Source organism: Triturus cristatus, chromosome 2_2 (assembly GCF_964204655.1).
Source record: "Triturus cristatus chromosome 2_2, aTriCri1.1, whole genome shotgun sequence".
Classification (NCBI taxonomy): Eukaryota; Metazoa; Chordata; class Amphibia; order Caudata; family Salamandridae; genus Triturus; species Triturus cristatus.
The window spans coordinates 102,266,706-102,283,780 of NC_140582.1; the positions used below are offsets into that span (position 1 = coordinate 102,266,706).

Here is a 17,075-nt window from a genome sequence, read left to right on the forward strand (position 1 = left end):
TGGACGGCATCGGCTTCCTCCTGCGCCTGCAGGTGGGCAAACTTTTTCGAAAAGTTGCCTGTGACTCTTGGCGGTGGATCACTCGGCTCGTGCGTCAATGAACGCAGCTAGCTCTGAGAATTAGTGTGAATTGCAGGACACATTGATCGTCGACACATTTCGAACGCACCTTGAGGTCGCTCGACTGTCAATCGCCCTGGGGCTTCCCCAGGACGCGTCTGGTGCTGTCGCAGGGTTAGCTCCGGAGTTCCATATCCCCTCCCCGGGACCGGGGCCCTACCCGGGACCCCGCAAGGTGAATTTCCTCCACGGTGGTGCCCCGCGACCAGCTCCGGGTCGGCTGGGAAGACTTTGGGGTGGCAAGGGGGTGTTACAGCCCTCCAGGCAGCAGCTTCGCCATGTCTGAGGAAGATTCGACCGCCTCCACACCCTCCCCCGGGCACCTGCTTTCGGTCACCCCTCGGGGCATGTCCGGGCGGGAAAGGGGCGACAGGGCCTCCTGCTCCCGGTGCGACTTACGACTGGCGCTGACTGTGCTCGGTGCGCCCCTACAGCATCGCGCTGCTGGGAGTCTAACACAATGCATGAGGCGGAGGGCCGAGCTAAACCCTGTGTCGCAATGAAGGTGAGGGCCGGCGCGCACTGGCTGAGGTGAGATCCCGCTGCGCTTCCAGCGGCGTCCGCACCACCGGCCCGTCTCGCCCGCTCCGTTGCGGAGGTGGAGCATGAGCGTGCGTGATAGGACCTGAAAGATGGTGAACTATGCCTGGGCAGGAAGAAGCCAGTGGAAACTCTGGTAGAGGTCTGTAGCGGTTCTGACATGCAAATCGGTCGTCCGACCTGGGTATAGGGGCGAAAGACTAATCGAACCATCTAGTAGCGGGTTCCCTCCGAAGTTTCCCTCAGGATAGCTGCCACTCGGAGCCCCCAGTTTTATCTTGTAAAACGAATGATTAGAGGTCTTGGGTCTGAAACGATCTCAACCTATTCTCAAACTTTAAATGGGTAAGAAGCCCGGCTCACTGGAGTGGAGCTGGGCATGGAATGCAAGTGCCTAGTAGGCCACTTTTGTTAAGCAGAACTGGTGCTGCGGGATGAACCCAATGCCGGGTTAGGGTGCCTGATGCCGACGCTCATCAGACCCCAGAAAAGGTGTTGGTTGATATAGACAGCAAGACCGTATCCATGGAAGCCGGAATCCGCTAAGGAGTGTATAACAACTCACCTGCTGAATCAACTAGCCATGAAAATGGATGGCGCTGGAGTGTTGGGTCCATACCTGTCCGTCGCGGGCGCTGAGAGCCACGGGGGCTAAGCCACGACGAGTAGGCGGGCCGCTGCGATGTGCATGGAAGCCCGGGGCGAGGGCCCGGGTGGAGTCGCTGCAGGTGCAGATCTTGGTGGTAGTAGCAAATATTCAAACAAGAACTTTGAAGGCCGAAGTAGAGAAGGGTTCCATGTGAACAGCAGTTGAACATGGGTCAGCCGGTCCTAAGAGATGGGCGAGCGCCGTTCGGAAGGCACGGGTGATGGCCTCCATTGCCTTCGGCCGATCAAAAGGGAGGCTGGTTCAGATGCCTGAACTCTGAGTGGCGGAGAGGAGCGCCCTCGCGTCCAGTGCGGTAACGCAAACTATCCCGGAGAAGCCCGCTGAAGCCCCGGGGAGAGTTCTTTTCTTTGTGAAGGGCAGGGCACCCTGGAATGGGTTCGCCCCGAGAGAGGGGCCCAATGTGAGAAAGTGCCATCTTTCTTGCATGGTATGCCCCCACTTTTTAATGAATGTACTTTGACTGAGTGTGCCGTGGACTCCTGCCAATCAGGTGCCCAGGGCCAATTTTCCTTCCCTAAAACCTAAAACTGTAAACCCTGGCCACATGTCAGTCCCTGTTAAATGGTACCCTAGGTACCCAGGGCCTTGTGACCAGGGAAGGCCTCTAAGGGCTGTAGCACTTATTGTGCCACCCTTTGAGGCCCTGTATCCTAACACAAACACACTTCCCTTGCAGGCTGAATTTCTGGGTACAAGATAAAACAGAGTCGACATGGCACACATCCCTGTGTGCCCTGCCCACAACCTACACTGGCATACATCAGCCATCCCTCTAGCTGGGTGCCCTGTGCCAGGGCCCAGGAGCATGAGCCCTGTACCACTACAGTACCGAGGTCCATTCCTGTGCACTGTAAGTGCAGTGCGGCCATTTAAGAGTATATGGTGCTGAGAGCTTGTCAAACATGAACTCCACAGCACCATAATGGCAACACTGAAGACTGAGAAGTTTGGTATCAAACTTCTCAGCACATTAAACCCGCACTGATGCCACTGTGGGATTTAATGAACAAAGCACTACAAGGGCATCTTAGAGATGCCCCCTGAAACCTAACCTCCAATCCACGTCTTGTCTAAGAGGCTAGCTCGGCTGCCACACAGAAAACATGTTGCTGGACCCCTGGGTGGAGAGTACCGCTCCCCTGGGACTGCAACAATGCACATCCTGGGTGAGGTGCTAGGTCTCCTCCCCCAGGATGGGCAGGGGAAGCTTCAAAGGCATGCCGCCTTTGTGAGCTTCTCCAGGCAACTTGCTGTACTCGGCAACTGGCCCCCACCGGTTCTAACCCCCACTCTGGCGGGAAGACTGGCCGGAAACCCCAAGTAAGGACAGGGGATGTCCCAGCCTCTGCCAAACCCACCCCTCAGGTGGGGGAGGCGAGGTGAAGCACATCTCCGGGCTCTCTCCATCCTGAAGATGGGAAGCCTCGCCCAATCAGGACTAGGCTACTGCCCCCCTCCCACAGGAGAGTGGCAGGATAGGGGGTGTACCCACCCCAGGGTCCCTGCCCTTTACCTACCTGTAACGCCCCATAATCTAGTATTTAGGGGCACCCTGAACCTTCCTTCCTTAGATTCCAGATTCTAAACTAGCAAAGAAGAACAAGAAGAAAGAAGACCTGCCGTGCAGCTGCGAGGAAGACAGCAACTGCTTTGGCCCCAGCCCTACCGGCCTGTCGACCCTCGAACCTGCTCCTGCTGAATACCGGCACCTCCTGTGGCCAGCAACCTCACAAACCCCGGAGGACCTGGCTACCTTGGGACTCTGAGCACCTGGGACTCCCACGAGCAGTGGCTCTGCTCAAAGCAAATTTCTAACCCCTGGCATCAGCCCGGAACCGCAAACCCTGCACACTCTGCACCCGCCTGTCCTGTGCTGGAGTGGACAAAGACCCTGAGGACGTCCCCCTGGCGACTGTGACCCCGAATCCAGCACCCAAGTGCCCATTAACGCTCCGGACGACGCCTGCAGCCTCGGAACCAGGGAGCCCCCCAACCACGATCAACAGAGGATAAGATTTCCCGACATCAAAAGGCACCCCGGCGCCCTGCGGCCCCCTGTGCCTGACTCCTGGGTACCTACCTATCCTCCAACTACCCAACTTACCTCTCGAAGTTGTGGTGACACCTGAAGAAACTTCGTCCCCGAGCTTGCAGCCTTTGTTCATCCTTGAGCTTTCCCATTGAAATCCATTGAGCGCCCGAAGGCTCAAAAGCACCCTGCACGCAGCCGCCCGAGTGGCCCTGGCAGTGCAACTTCTACTCCTACCTACTTGCCCATTTGCCCTGAGCAAGTGACCAGGAACCCAGCTCCCACAGCCGCGTGGCCTGCTAGTCAGCAGCCACCAACCAAGACCCCCCTGCCTCCCTTAGGATAACATTGGGCCCAACTCACTCTGCACCCGGCTGCCCCTGTGCCGCTAAGGGTGTAACAACTGTACTTACCTGACCCTGGGAGACCCTCAAGTCTATTCCTAGAACCTTAACTCTGCCAGTCGAGTACTTACCCAAAAGCCGATAACTCACTTTTCTTCCATAGGGTAACATTGACTCGCTTCTTCTGAAATTTCTTCCAAGTGTGGCGTTTCTAAACTTTAAAATATTAATCTAAAATCAACCGAGTAACGAAAACGGAAATACTCACCTGCTATTAGGAGAGATCCCGGTGCTGGATCTTGGTGCCCAGCACCGACCCTGAAAAGTACTCACAACCGTACTTATCACTAACTCAATTTTCTTCCATAGGAAATCATTGACTGTTTTTCTGTGAAATTTCTTTTAAGTGTCGATTTTTGCAAACTACAAATATTCTTTAAAAATCGTACCAACTGTGAAAACGTGATTACTTGCCTGTTTTAGATAGAGGTCCCAGTACTGAGCCTAGGAGCCCAGCACTGGATTACAAAAGTAACGAGAACATACTGTTCGAGGCATATGAGCTGCAGATTATACACTGTGCATAGATCGCCATCTGGTGTTGGGCCCGGATGTTTGCAGTTTGTTTTTCCTCTTGGAAAGTCTTTGGGAGTCACGAGGTCGGTGACTCCTCCTCTGGTTAGTATTGCGCACGGGCTTCGGCTCCATCCTCAGATAGTTTTTTTTCCGCCATCGGGCTCGGATGTAAAACTTCGCTCTCCGGTTTCGAACTTCCCAGTTCACCGATGGACGCATAAATCCTCGCTCATCGAGCTTCTTCAAAGACATAAATCATCTTATTCATCTTCTCTTCGGCACTTCTTCGATTCCGGTCGTCGATGGCAGCCTTCGGGCCTATTCCGGCTCCGGTCTCGGCTGATGGAAAGAACTCCCTTCAAGAAGGGCCCTCGATGTGGGTCCAAGTTTCCCCACACTGATCTCCATGAGGTGTGTAACCTCTGCCTCTCCCCAGAACACGAGGACCGAGACTGTCCCGCCTGCAAGACTTTTCGCTCAAAGAAGACCATTCGAGATCGACGGGCTAGACGCAACATGGCGCACTTCTCGACCTCCGCTCCAGTCGACATCTTCGGGGACGACGTCGAAGCTCCGGGACAGCAGGACATCGAACGGAAGGACGACTACCTCGTCAGCGCTTCCGAGGCCGACTACTCAGATTTGGAGGACATCACCCCGGCGCAGCGGGTCGTGTACAATTCCCCCACCCACGCAGATTCCGAAAAAGGCTTCGGTCACACCTTCGCCTTCGGGCCTAGGCAAGACCAAGGACACTGCTTCTGACACCCCACCTCCGGGCCCGGTGAAGAAGCTTTCTAAGCCTTCCGGAAACTCTGGCTTGAGCCAGCCGGTCACCGGTGCCGACAAACACTCTTCGGCACCGAAGAAAAAATCGGCCTCCACCTCCACACCGACCTCAACACCGAAGTCTTCGGTGCCGAAACCTGCTCCAGTGCTGACCAAACATCATAAGACCCTCGGCACCGACACTCCCGTGCCGAGACCCCCTTCGGCACCGACCAAAAAAACGGAGGTTCCCAGGAAGCACGGCTTCGATAAACCTAAGAAGCCGCCGGACCCGAAACAGTCGGGCCGATCGACCAACCGGGGTCACAGGAGCTCTTCACGCCAGATCCTTTGCAGAAAACCCTCACCAAGGATCCAAAGACCGGACACTTGACATTGTCTTCCAAAAAGAGACACTTGGACAAGCCGGCTCCACCTCCACCTCCGAAGAGAAAGGACATTGCCACCTCTCCTTTCAGGGTGCCTTCCCCTCCTCCTTTACCTCCTCCACCCCCTCCACCTCCTCGTTCCCCCACCTTGTCCCCTGTCCCGGACGATTTGGGGGACCCTTACTTGGATCCAGCAGATGTGCCACAAGATCCCACCCCTACTGGATCCCCAGACCCATGGGATGATTATAACAATCCGGACATCCCAGATGTCCCACAGGATGACCTTTATCCATCTAGGCCATCCCCTCCTGAAGATTCCTTTGGTTTTCACCACTTGTTACAAAGGGCGGCACACTACCACGGGGTGGAGTTGCATACCGACCCAGTGGAGGAGGACTTCCTCCTTGACACCTTCGATGATACACATAGGTCCACTGCCATTCTACCTATGTTAAAGGGCGTAATTAAACATGCCCCTGAGGTTTTTAAAGACCCAGTCAGGGCCAGGGTCCTAAACCCTCGGATAGAAAAGAAGTACAAAGCCGCCCCTACAGACCCTTCTTACATTAAGGGCCCTGCACCATTAGATTCCCTAGTGTTATCCACAGCCAGGAAGCGCTCAAATTATCAGGCGTCAGGCGAAGCGCCCCCACCTGATAAAGAGTCCAAGCTCCTAGATGCGTCAGGGAAGCGCACTTCGTCACAAGCGGCCAATATATGGCGTATTGCCAATACGCAAGCACTGTTGGCACGATACGACAGGGCGCATTATGATGAGCTAGAGACCATCATGCACCATCTCCCTGAAAAGTACAAGACTAGGGCTAATGAAATTATTCAAGAGGGTAAAACAATAACCAATACATCGATACGATGTGCCCTAGATGCGGCAGGCAGATACAGCCTCCAGGGCTATAAACACCAGTGTCCTCCTCCGTCGCCATGCCTGGCTCAGGGTTTCAGGATTTAAATCAGAGGTTCAAGCCTCTATACTCAATCACCCATTCGACCAAGATCATCTATTTGGTCCCAAAGTAGATGAAGCCCTTGAAAAAATGAAAAAAGATACAGACACGGCGAATTCTATGGGAGCCCTACAAACACAGACTCCCAGGCGGACCTTTCGCCGTTCTTCCTTTCGGGGCACGGGCAGAGGCTACTCATCGGACAGTGCATCCACGTCCTATAAATCCCCCCCTCAGTCTACCTTTACAAAAGGTTATCAAAGAGGCGGATACAGAGGCAATAATAATAAGGGCAGAGGCAAAACAAATACCGCCCGCTCTGCCACACCTCCTGCCCAATGACTTTTCCCCGCTCCCTCCAGACCATTCCACTCCGGTCGGAGGCAGACTGCGACATTTCCTTCACGTCTGGGAGACCATCACCTCAGACAAATGGGTGACACAAATTATTCAGTCAGGGTATTGCCTAGAATTAACATCTACACCCCCCAACATTCCACCCAGGCACCGCCCTATGTCACAAGAACATACTGCGCTACTGACACAAGAGGTGATGCTCCCTCCTCCAAAAAGGAGCAATAGAGCAGGTGCCCATAAATCAACGAAATTTAGGGGTCTACTCCCTGTACATTCTAATTCCAAAGACAGACGAGACACCAAGACCTATCTTAGATCTCAGACCTCTAAACACTTACATTCATTCGGACCATTTTCACATGGTAACCCTCCAACAGGTTCTTCCACTTCTCTCCCAGAACGACTTTCTCACCACTCTGGACTTGAAAGACGCGTACTTTCACATCCCAGTACACCAATCTCACAGAAAGTACCTCAGGTTTGTGGTAGACGGACACCACTACCAGTTCAAGGTGCTCCCGTTCGGGGTAACAACAGCACCAAGGGTGTTCACCAAGTGCCTGGCAGTAGTGGCTGCACATCTCAGAAGACAGCACATTCACGCCTTCCCCTATCTGGACGATTGGCTCATAAAAGCCACGTCCTACCAACAGTGTGTGCACCATACCGCTGCTACAGTCCAACTACTTCACCAGCTAGGCTTCACGGTGAACCGCATTCCTAAGGTATTGTGCCCCTTACTAAATCTCTCTGAATGCGTGAGGCGGCGCACGCGCAGGAAGTAGCTGGTGGCAAATGGAATGCGCGTGGTTGTGCACGTAACCGCCACCCGATCCGCCTGGGAAGCCTTTGGGAGCATTTTCTGAAGCCCCTACACAAGTCTCGCTGAGCGATCGCTTACGCGATAGCCAGGCGAGACCTAAAAAGAAATAATAATCTAAGCGCACTGTTGTTAGTGTACGTGAAATATATTCCATTCAGAAACCCCCGAAGTCCAAGTGCAAGAACTTGGACACAGCCAAAGCTTTGAAACATCCTGCAACAACAGTATGAACCTTTTAACCCACTCTTAATGGGGTGCGGGATGTCTGACATCTTAAACAGTGCGCCTTGCAATTATTTCCACAGACTGTAATGGGTAAATTAAATATTCACTTTCAAAACATACGGATAGTCACTTACAATAATGTGACTGCAAACAATTGTTATTGACGTTGAATTGAAGAAATAGGAATGTTCATAATACAATATTTAATGGCAGCATGTAAAGTCAACGTGTTATTTATAGCGCGTGGGATACAAAGTCAGCATGTAGTCGGTTTTCTCCACAATAATTTACATTCAAAAAAACTCGTGTACAAGTTCTCTCTGGAGCTCAAACTCATGAAGTTTATTTATGCAAGTGTTTGATGTTAAAAGAGAGGGTCGCGTGCGTTGCCGCAGAAACCAACACTACATCATCAGCCGGTGTCGTGCTGCTCTAGACACTCGGGATCTACATGCGTGTATGTAGGCCGGCCAGGCTGCACGAGATCTCACGATCTATTGGATCCGTAGCCTTTTGTGGCCCTACTAGGCTTTCAGCATGCGCTGGATTATTTCTGCTGCATGTTATTAGTAGTCGGCACGGGATTCTCACATTCCCTTGATAGCCAGCAGTGGATCCCCACCTCGCACCAGTCCCTTACAGCATGCATCAATTGCCCAAACTGGCTTAAATCTCTTGTCTGCACTTAAATCCGTGGCCGACTGACTTCCCAGAATCTACTGGATCCAGATCGAGTCTGCCTCAGACACAAGGCCTTTACTCCTTCCTCTATCTGCAATAGCTCCAAATCCTGCTCTACAATAGATTTCAATCCTGCCTCAATATCCCGGCTTGCATCAGATCCATAATCTGCCCTGTGGGTGATAATGTGCTGCATGGCTAAACACTTACAAGGTCCCAAAGGCGAGACCTTGAGCTATGTCAATGCTTTTTTTGATCTGGTCATCACGTGGTTGCGTAATGCCCCTCTATATTAGCATATGGCTGCTGCACTGGCAACCCGGAAGGATGGACTCCATAGGCTGTAGGTGTGTCCTACTCATGCAGGGGTACCCTCCCACGTAGAATCAAGCACCTTGCCCTCAGGATTGTTAAGGCCTGCTATAGGGGTGACTTATAGGTTTCAAGTGCAGTGACCCTAAGATATAATAAACCTATATCTTTAGCAAGTGGTGCATGCACCAACTTACACAGGCTGCAATGGCAGTTCCATTTTGAACGGTCTCTCATGGGTGGTATAATACATACTGCAGCCCATGGGAGACCTCCAGGGTACCTATGCCCTAAGTGCATGCATACCATATACTAGGGACAGACCAGGGTACCCCAGTATCCAATCTAGGGTGTACCGAAGTACATAACACATCAGTTTAGGGCAACGATCTTCAAACTGTGGGGCGTGACCCCCAGGGGGGCCGTGGAGCGATGCAAAGGGGGTCGCGCCTTCCCAGTCACACTTCTGCCCAGGCGCTTCAGCCCCCCTCCTCTTCCCCGTCCTGTGTCTCAGCCCGGGCTGCTGCAGTGCACCTCGAGCTGCTGGGGGCTCCGCTGGGCAGTGTCTGGAGTCTTATCTCTGGCACGCCCGAGTTTTTCACAGGTCTTTAAAGACCATTTGCATTTTTACATGCCTTTTGTAAACTGGTTAGAGGCTTAGTTTTTTTCCTGGTTCCAGTACCACCTCCCCACTTGGCCTATTCCTTACATTTGTATTTTACATTTACTGCTGTAGTGCGAGAATGCATTTAATGAAAAGGAATATAAAGTAGGGTTGCCAAAAGAAAAATGCCTGCCGTGTTTTGTTTAACAAACCTGCAAAGATCTCCTCTTGACACCACTAAATAGACTTATAAATAAAAAAGTATGTAAGCATTCGTTACGGAACTTTTCTGTCTTTGTTCTCTTTAATTACCAGTATCGTTGAGGCAGCCCTAGAACACAATTAAAAGTGCTTTCTATTTATTTTTGCTGTTCAAAGTATGCACAGATAAGTGCTGAAAATACAGCTTTTGGTGACTGCTTATGTTTGTACCGACTGGGCCATCAAAATAATCTGCTGGCAACCCTAACCATAGGAATGTAAGTTTGTTGCAGGATCAGCACATTATGTATTTCCTTCACCCTCGATCCCTGATAAATGCCGCAATAGTTTAACTTAGATCTTAAACTCTACACCGCTGGCAATAACATGCTGAGTTACTTCATGGGTCTGGGAATGCACCCTGCATTCAGACAATTAATTCCTTATTTTCTCCCTTCAATTTCACGCTCACCCTGCATTCACAGCGATCACAATGTACTCTCACTGATCACCATGCACTCACACTATTCACCTGCTCACCCTGCACTCAGTGATCACTCTGCACTCACAATGCAGTTGTGCTGTTCACCCTATACCTCACCCTGCAGTCACACGAGTACACTACTCCTCCTGCAGTCATGTGACACTTCACTCACCTGTCCCCCTCGCTGCTCAATGTGCAACTCACTCAAACAAGCCCATCAGTAATCATACATTCATTCATCCCATTCTGAACGGCATCCACACGTATATTCATATGCCACTTTACTCACCCTGCAGTCACTCCTCTTGTTCTACTCTCACACTGTTGCATCGCTCACCGTGCACTCACATGGGCACTCTTGTCACCCACACAGTGCAGAGGGTTAAAGTGCCTGCTACAAAGAATATGTACCATGCAGATCACAGAAATTAGTTTGAGTAAACTATGAGTAGCGCTATAAAAAATGAAATGTTTGTCAGAAAGGTGCTATAGAGAGATGAGGTGCATTGTTGGTGAGTGGCAGTGAAGGAATTCATGGAGAAGGAGGAAACGGGGGTGGGGCATCAAGAAAGACTGTTGCACCGGGTGCGACCAGTGTTAGGACCAGCCCTGGCTGGGAGTGTTAGCCCCCCCCTCCAAAGTTCTGGTCTAGTGACTCCCCTGCTTCTGCCTATTAATATTTACATTTGTAGTGCGCTAATGTTACCAAAAGATGTCCTGGGGCTAATAACCATCTGCCCCCTGAAGGCAAATGAGAAACACACTGAACGAGAACCAGCCAAATGGGGTAACCTACAGAGCATTGAGAGAGGTTTTTATATCTTCCTAAAGGTTAATAGATTCTTGGTGGAGCGAAGCAAAGGAGGGTGCACATTACAAAACTGCGCGACCTGCATCAAAACAGCGAGACAGACCACTCATGCCTTCTTGAATTAGGGAACAATAAGCACAGTGGCACATGCCGAGAGGAGCATACGGGTCCGACCCGTATGCTTGGTGAGGAGAGATGAGAGGATGAGAGAGGACAGTAAGGGAGTGAGAGAATTTGATTGAGGTCAGGAATGAGGAGAAATGTGAATTGCCGAAGAGAAGTGTGGACACGCAAGAAGTGAGTGTGAGCCAAAGGTGAGGGCTTCTGTTAGAACAAAGGGGAGATGTGAAAGATGAATGGGGGACTGGAGAGGTGTAAGATACAAATAGACAAAAATTTGAATATAGAGACGAGGTGAATGAGAAGTGCTGAGGGGCATGGGAGGTGACAGGGCCAGAGAGGCCATGAGATAAATGCGAGAGACTGTTAGAGATGAGGGCAGTGAAAAGACAGAATGGCAAGAGGTGATTAAAGGTGAAGTGAGAGGTTGAATGGGGAGAGTTCAGAAGTCGTAAAAAGGGGTGAAAGAAAATGGCCTGCAAAGTGACAGAGGGATCCGGGGTTAGGAGAAGAGAGAGGGATGGAAGGGAGCGGGTGAGAGGAAAGCTCATGGGTAAACTGCTTAGCTCTCCACAAAACCGCCATGGTTTTAAGGGACCCCTGCTTCTCCCCTGTCAGGGCCAGGTGAGCTTCTAATGTGGCTGTACGTATTCCAGTAGAATGGAAGGCCCTTCACAAACGTTGACTAGAAATCTTTCTGATGATAATTGCTGTATTTTGGTTATAAACGGGTATTGATTGGGTGAAATCTTTCCTCAGTGTTACTGTGTGTAAAAATGTTTTCGAAATATTGAAGCAATGCTATCCCAAAATACGCAGCATCACATAACCTCATTTACATTTTCTTCCCACACAACTTAGTCAAGACTGTTGCGTAATTTGTTCCTCATCTGCCTCATAATTCCAGTAGCCCTGCCTACAGGTTTAGAAATTTGTCAGGAGGGGGTCCTTGCGTCTCAAAATGTTGACAGGGGGGGTCTTGCAATCCAAAAGTTTGAAGACCTCTGGTTTAGGGAGAAAGCAGATAGACTGGGGTCCTGATTAGCAGGATCCCGGTCAGACTAGTCAAAAACAGTGTTGCATCAAGCAAAAAAGTGGGGGTAACCATAAGAAGCAGATCCTACTTTCCTACATAGACCATCTCTCTTTTTTTTAGAATGGACTAGCCCCTTTTCATCAACGGCGAAGCTCCAGTTAGCATAAGGAGGATAACTGTGCCATGCCTAGACTTAATGGAGATTTCATTGTACATGTATAGCAAACGAAACCCCTTTTGACAGAGCAAGGAAATGCAACATCCTCCAACTTCCTGCCTTGTGTCCCAATTTCTTGTTTATTATACTTCAGTGTGGTCCCTTCCAATAGTGCAATAACTTCTGTATGTTACAAGTGTTACTAATTCCTGCAAACAGCAACAGTAATTGCCTGTGTTTTAATACATTGTCACATTTGACTCTGACCTATTGGCTTTGCCAGTGCTTAAATGATCTAAATAACAATGTGTCATGATAGTGTATTCTTTTTTGTTGTTAAATAGTCCCTCACGCATTACAGTGGAAGCACTCCAGAAAAGGTGGAATGATTCACCAAACAGCCATTAGCATGAGCTGATTGAATGATATATTTGTGGGCTGGGCCAGTAGCCCCTCTGTGTATATTTTAAACCAGTAACTAGGTGCTGCCAGACCTCAAAATTGTGGTCTGTTAGTGGCAGACAGAATATCTTGTTTAAATATTTTTTTTTTATTGCCTTAGCCAGTCTAGCTACAGCGGGAGGTCTGTCTTCTGACATGGCTGACCTATGAATGGCCATGACACATGTTTTAAAATGGTAGCCATGTTTTGAACTAAGTAAAGCGTTTTTTCCAAAATATACAAAGCTACAGCTTTTCGAATAGGCACATTCCTGTAGAACAGTCTTTTGAAGTGACTGCAGAAACATCAGTCTTAATTTCTCGTATTTGTTTCACCTCAAAAGAAATTCAGTTTTCTCAGGGAGAATTGCACTGTGTATTGACTTTGTGATTAATGTTGTTTGCAAGCTGGTAAATAAGTTCTCAAGATTGAAGATGGAATTACATAGTAAATTGCTATGTTTTTAGTTCTTAACCTGCACATATGGGCCATAATTTCTGTTAATCAAAAAACTCTGAACTTAAAGCTTACCTTTACTTTTTTATTATTGTGCTTAGGGCGTCCTATGGTTATTTCCAGTGGCATGCAGTCGATGGACACCATGCGTCGGGTTTATCAGATTGTGAAACCTCTGAATCCAAACTTCTGCTTCCTGCAGTGCACCAGTGCCTATCCCTTGGAGCCTGAAGATGTCAACCTTCGTGTGATAAAGGTCAGTAAAACTGGTATGGGATTACTGTGCACTTTTTTAAAATGCATGGTAGTAAACATTGTTCATCTTGCATGAAATCTTTTGTAGTCTTGCATACATACCCTTGTATATTAGAACTAATTCCTCCAGGTGAATCTCCAATCGGGATCCAGGTCTGGAATCTCCAATACCAAGTTTCAGACGTTGGTTGACAATAACCCAAGTTTACAAATGACAAAAATGACAGCGCGTTAAATAGTTTTTAATACAATGGGCAATTAAAACGCATGAGCCTGGTATTAAATACTGGGTCTGAGGAGAGATTTGGAGAGGGGGTTGGTAGGTGGTAGAGGGGGATGAGCGGGGTAAAGCTGAAAGCCAACACAATTGCTAAAAGGTTAGTCGATCAGAATATACTTTATTCGATTTCAAGACATATTGAAATCTTAAACGTCACAATTAAAACATTCATAAAAATTGACAATCCATTATTCAAAATTATCTAAACAACTTCTTTTTTTTCATCAATTATTAGTCAACCTAAACATTTAGTACAATAAATACGCATTATACATTTTTAAAGAAAAGACCATTACCTAGTAATACACTTTCTTTTTCTCATTATACTTTCAGGAAGCCAATCATGATGGTCACGCAATAAACATTTTCCAATAACTGCAAATATAAAAAGGCAGGGCGACATTGCCTCCAGCCCCCTTGTTTTAAATATGGCAAAATCCATCTAGCTCTTTCATTTGAATATATTTTACAGAAAAGAATCATGTGAATAGTTGATTGAGTTGAGATATTGTCACAAGGGCAGTGACATACATTTCTCGACCAATCGTTGATGGTGGGAAAACTGACCAAACGGTGGAAACAATCAAACTTAAACCTTGTAAGGACATATCTGTTGTACCCTCCAATACACCAAACCAAATAGGGTAGTATACGACTGGTTGAATCTATCCTATCTTTCCCGACTGGCAAACTTCTACCTTTACTTCTCCCCTTCCCACATGACATTACAAATGTTTTTTTGACATTAAGTTTTAAACCTCGGCTGTCCATAAAGCTAATGTACGTGGCCATGGCTCTCTGTAGTTCCAACTGAGTTCTTGCCTTAAGCACTGCGTCTTCCGCGTTGAGAAGAGATACAATCGGCTTATTGTTGATCCGTGGTGGATCTCTTGCCCCGGCCACCAGTTCCTCCTTGTTAGAAATGGGATCTCTGGTTGGCTAAGACTTGCGCCAAAACCAGGCAGAGACCACCACTCTAGTCAGGGCAAGGGAGTTGCACGCTGACGATAACCCCTGCTCACCCCCTTGGTAGCTTGGCACAAGCAGTCAGGCTTATCCCGGAGGCAATGTGTAAAGCGTTTGCACAACACACACACACACACACACACACACACACACACAGCAGCAACACACTAGGTACACCACAAAAGCAACTCCACACAAGGTTATATATAAAAATAGCCTTTGTATTGTCATAAATACATTAGGAACATAATCACATAATATACACTGTGCCAACTGGCACTAGGCAATATTCACAGGGGACTATTTACACACGACCGGGCCAATGGGGCCACGGTCAAAACCATCACAAATCACCAAATGTAAATGTAGCACAAATAGTAAATGTAGCACATAACCAGTAACTACTGGTTAAGTTAGGAACTTAGCATGAGATCCTGCAATGTAATACAGGGGAGGCATAAATCACCTTGCGCATGAAACTTCATTAACATCCCACATTATGCCATAATCATATGAGGCATTAGGCCTTGCAAGCATAAACACTTTAGGAAACAATGGGCATCAAGCCAGGGTGCCCCAAGCGGGGGGCACAACGTTCTGACACTGGCCCATGGCCATTGGCCTCTCTTAGGGGCTCAAATGCCCTATGTCCACAACAGTCAGGGCGTAAGCTGCAGGAGCAGCGTAAGCAAAGTGCGCAGTTGCACAACCTAAACGTGGCAGCTGCCCACTAATTGCTGGGCAGCTGTAGAAATCAAAGAAAAGGCCTGCCACTTACGGTGCCCTCTGAACACATGTCCAGAACGTTGCAGCTGCTCTCTGTCTGGCGGGGCAGCTGTGAGTAGGCAAATAGGCCCGGACACAACTGTGCCCTCTGGGCCTCACTGGGGCTCCAATTAACTCTGCCCCCTCGTTGGAGCCCCGCGGCCTCTGGGAATTATTATGGCCACATGGACTAGATTGTATTGGCAAGTAACAAATTGTGCCACGAACTGCCCCTCAAGACGTTGTAGCTGCCTGCGCTCTCGCAGGGCAGCTGAGAAATGTAGGCACAAACAAGCACTGGCACTCCCTTGCTAAAAGAGCCCCACTCACTGGGACTCTCGCCTTGCTCCTCCGCTCTCCGTGGGTGTTGTGCGGCGCGTCTCTTTCAACTGCGGCGGGGCAGGCACCGGCAATGTTCCTTGGGCCCCCTCCACCTTAATTACACGACTGCTGCAGGATGCGGGGCACTACTCGTCAGCAGATCAGGCTCAGCAGCATGCGGGGCTCTCCACAAGCACAGGAGCCCCGCTGGCTCACACGCTCTCTTCCGGCTGGCTTCACGGGCACAGGAGCGTGGGCTAGGCTCCCGTCTGCTTCCTATCTTCTTGCGCCCCCACCCACGTTCCAACACAGGTTGCCTGGCTTCCTGTCTGAGCCGGACTGCAGTGGTGATTTCGGCGATTCCTTCCTGCGGGCACAATACGGGGTAGGCTCCCGTTTTAAGTGAATGCCATTGCGGGGTGGGCTCTCGCTCAATTTAAAAATACTTCCGAGAAGCTGCCATAACGCGAGGTGGGCTCCCGCCTACAAAATAGTTTAAAGTGTGGCAAGAATGCGGGGTGGGCTCCCGCTAAAGTAACGGCAATTGCAGGGGAATCCCCACGTTGGGATTCCCTCTGTAGACGAGGCAGCTCAGCGCTGCAGATGCAAAATAGAAGCACTCTAAGCGCTAGGGCAAAGTCACCAGCCCTCTCCTTAAAAAGCGCTCCCAGGGGTAAAAGTTTAAAGGTCCAGGGTAAAAAAAAAAGGAGCGCTCTTCACAGCAATAAAGAGCAAAGCGCTCTTTCAAAAAAAGGAAAAGTTCAGGGGGCACAAGGCTGGGCTCAGGCAGGCCAACACACAGGGTCCTCCAGCAGGGAGGCAGTCCCTTGTGGCGGTTCCTCTTGGGGCCCAGCAGCCCCCAGCATGAGGACCAGCACAGCAGAACATTTTCATGGGGTCACAGCTCCTGCATTTAGACCACTTTTCCCCTTTGTGTCACAGCACAGGGTTTAGGGATACCAGTTAGAACTGGTATAGGGGAGCTTTGGAGCACTTTGTTTTGCTAAGTTCCTCTCTCCTTTGTTAGGTGGGGGCTCAGGGATCAGACGTACCACAGGGGGTGGAGCCGGCATTGTGGAGGGAAGGCTCAGACCTATTCAGGTTCCAGGTGCAACTCCTCCCTCCCATCTAGATGCAGATCTCTCTATTCACCACTGGGCTGACTCACCCTGGCTCCTGGAATTCCCCACACCATCCAGCACCTGTCAATCGCAAGCCAGACATGCAATAAAAAATTAGCTAGCATTCGCGCCAAGAATTTTCAATTATATTAAGGACACGGTGGCGAGGATTATGCTTCTCTTTCTTATTTATTGCTACTCACAGCAGCCAATGAAAACTTTTCTTATGCAAAACAAACTACGTTTCCCATGAT

The 17,075-nt window shown here is 49.6% G+C and overlaps 1 protein-coding gene and 2 pseudogenes across 1 annotated transcript in view; all 3 read left to right on the top strand.

The window, feature by feature from the left end:
• LOC146861944 (N-acetylneuraminate-9-phosphate synthase-like) overlaps positions 1 to 17,075 on the top strand; it is a 143,960-nt gene that overhangs the window by 83,264 nt on the left and 43,621 nt on the right. The window contains exon 4 of the mRNA XM_085641110.1: positions 13,215 to 13,369. Coding sequence (XP_085497236.1) covers positions 13,215 to 13,369 — 155 coding nt within the window. The remainder of the gene's footprint in view (positions 1 to 13,214; positions 13,370 to 17,075) is intronic.
• Positions 63 to 232, top strand: LOC146861946 (5.8S ribosomal RNA; annotated as a pseudogene).
• LOC146861947 (28S ribosomal RNA) lies at positions 564 to 1,872 on the top strand (annotated as a pseudogene).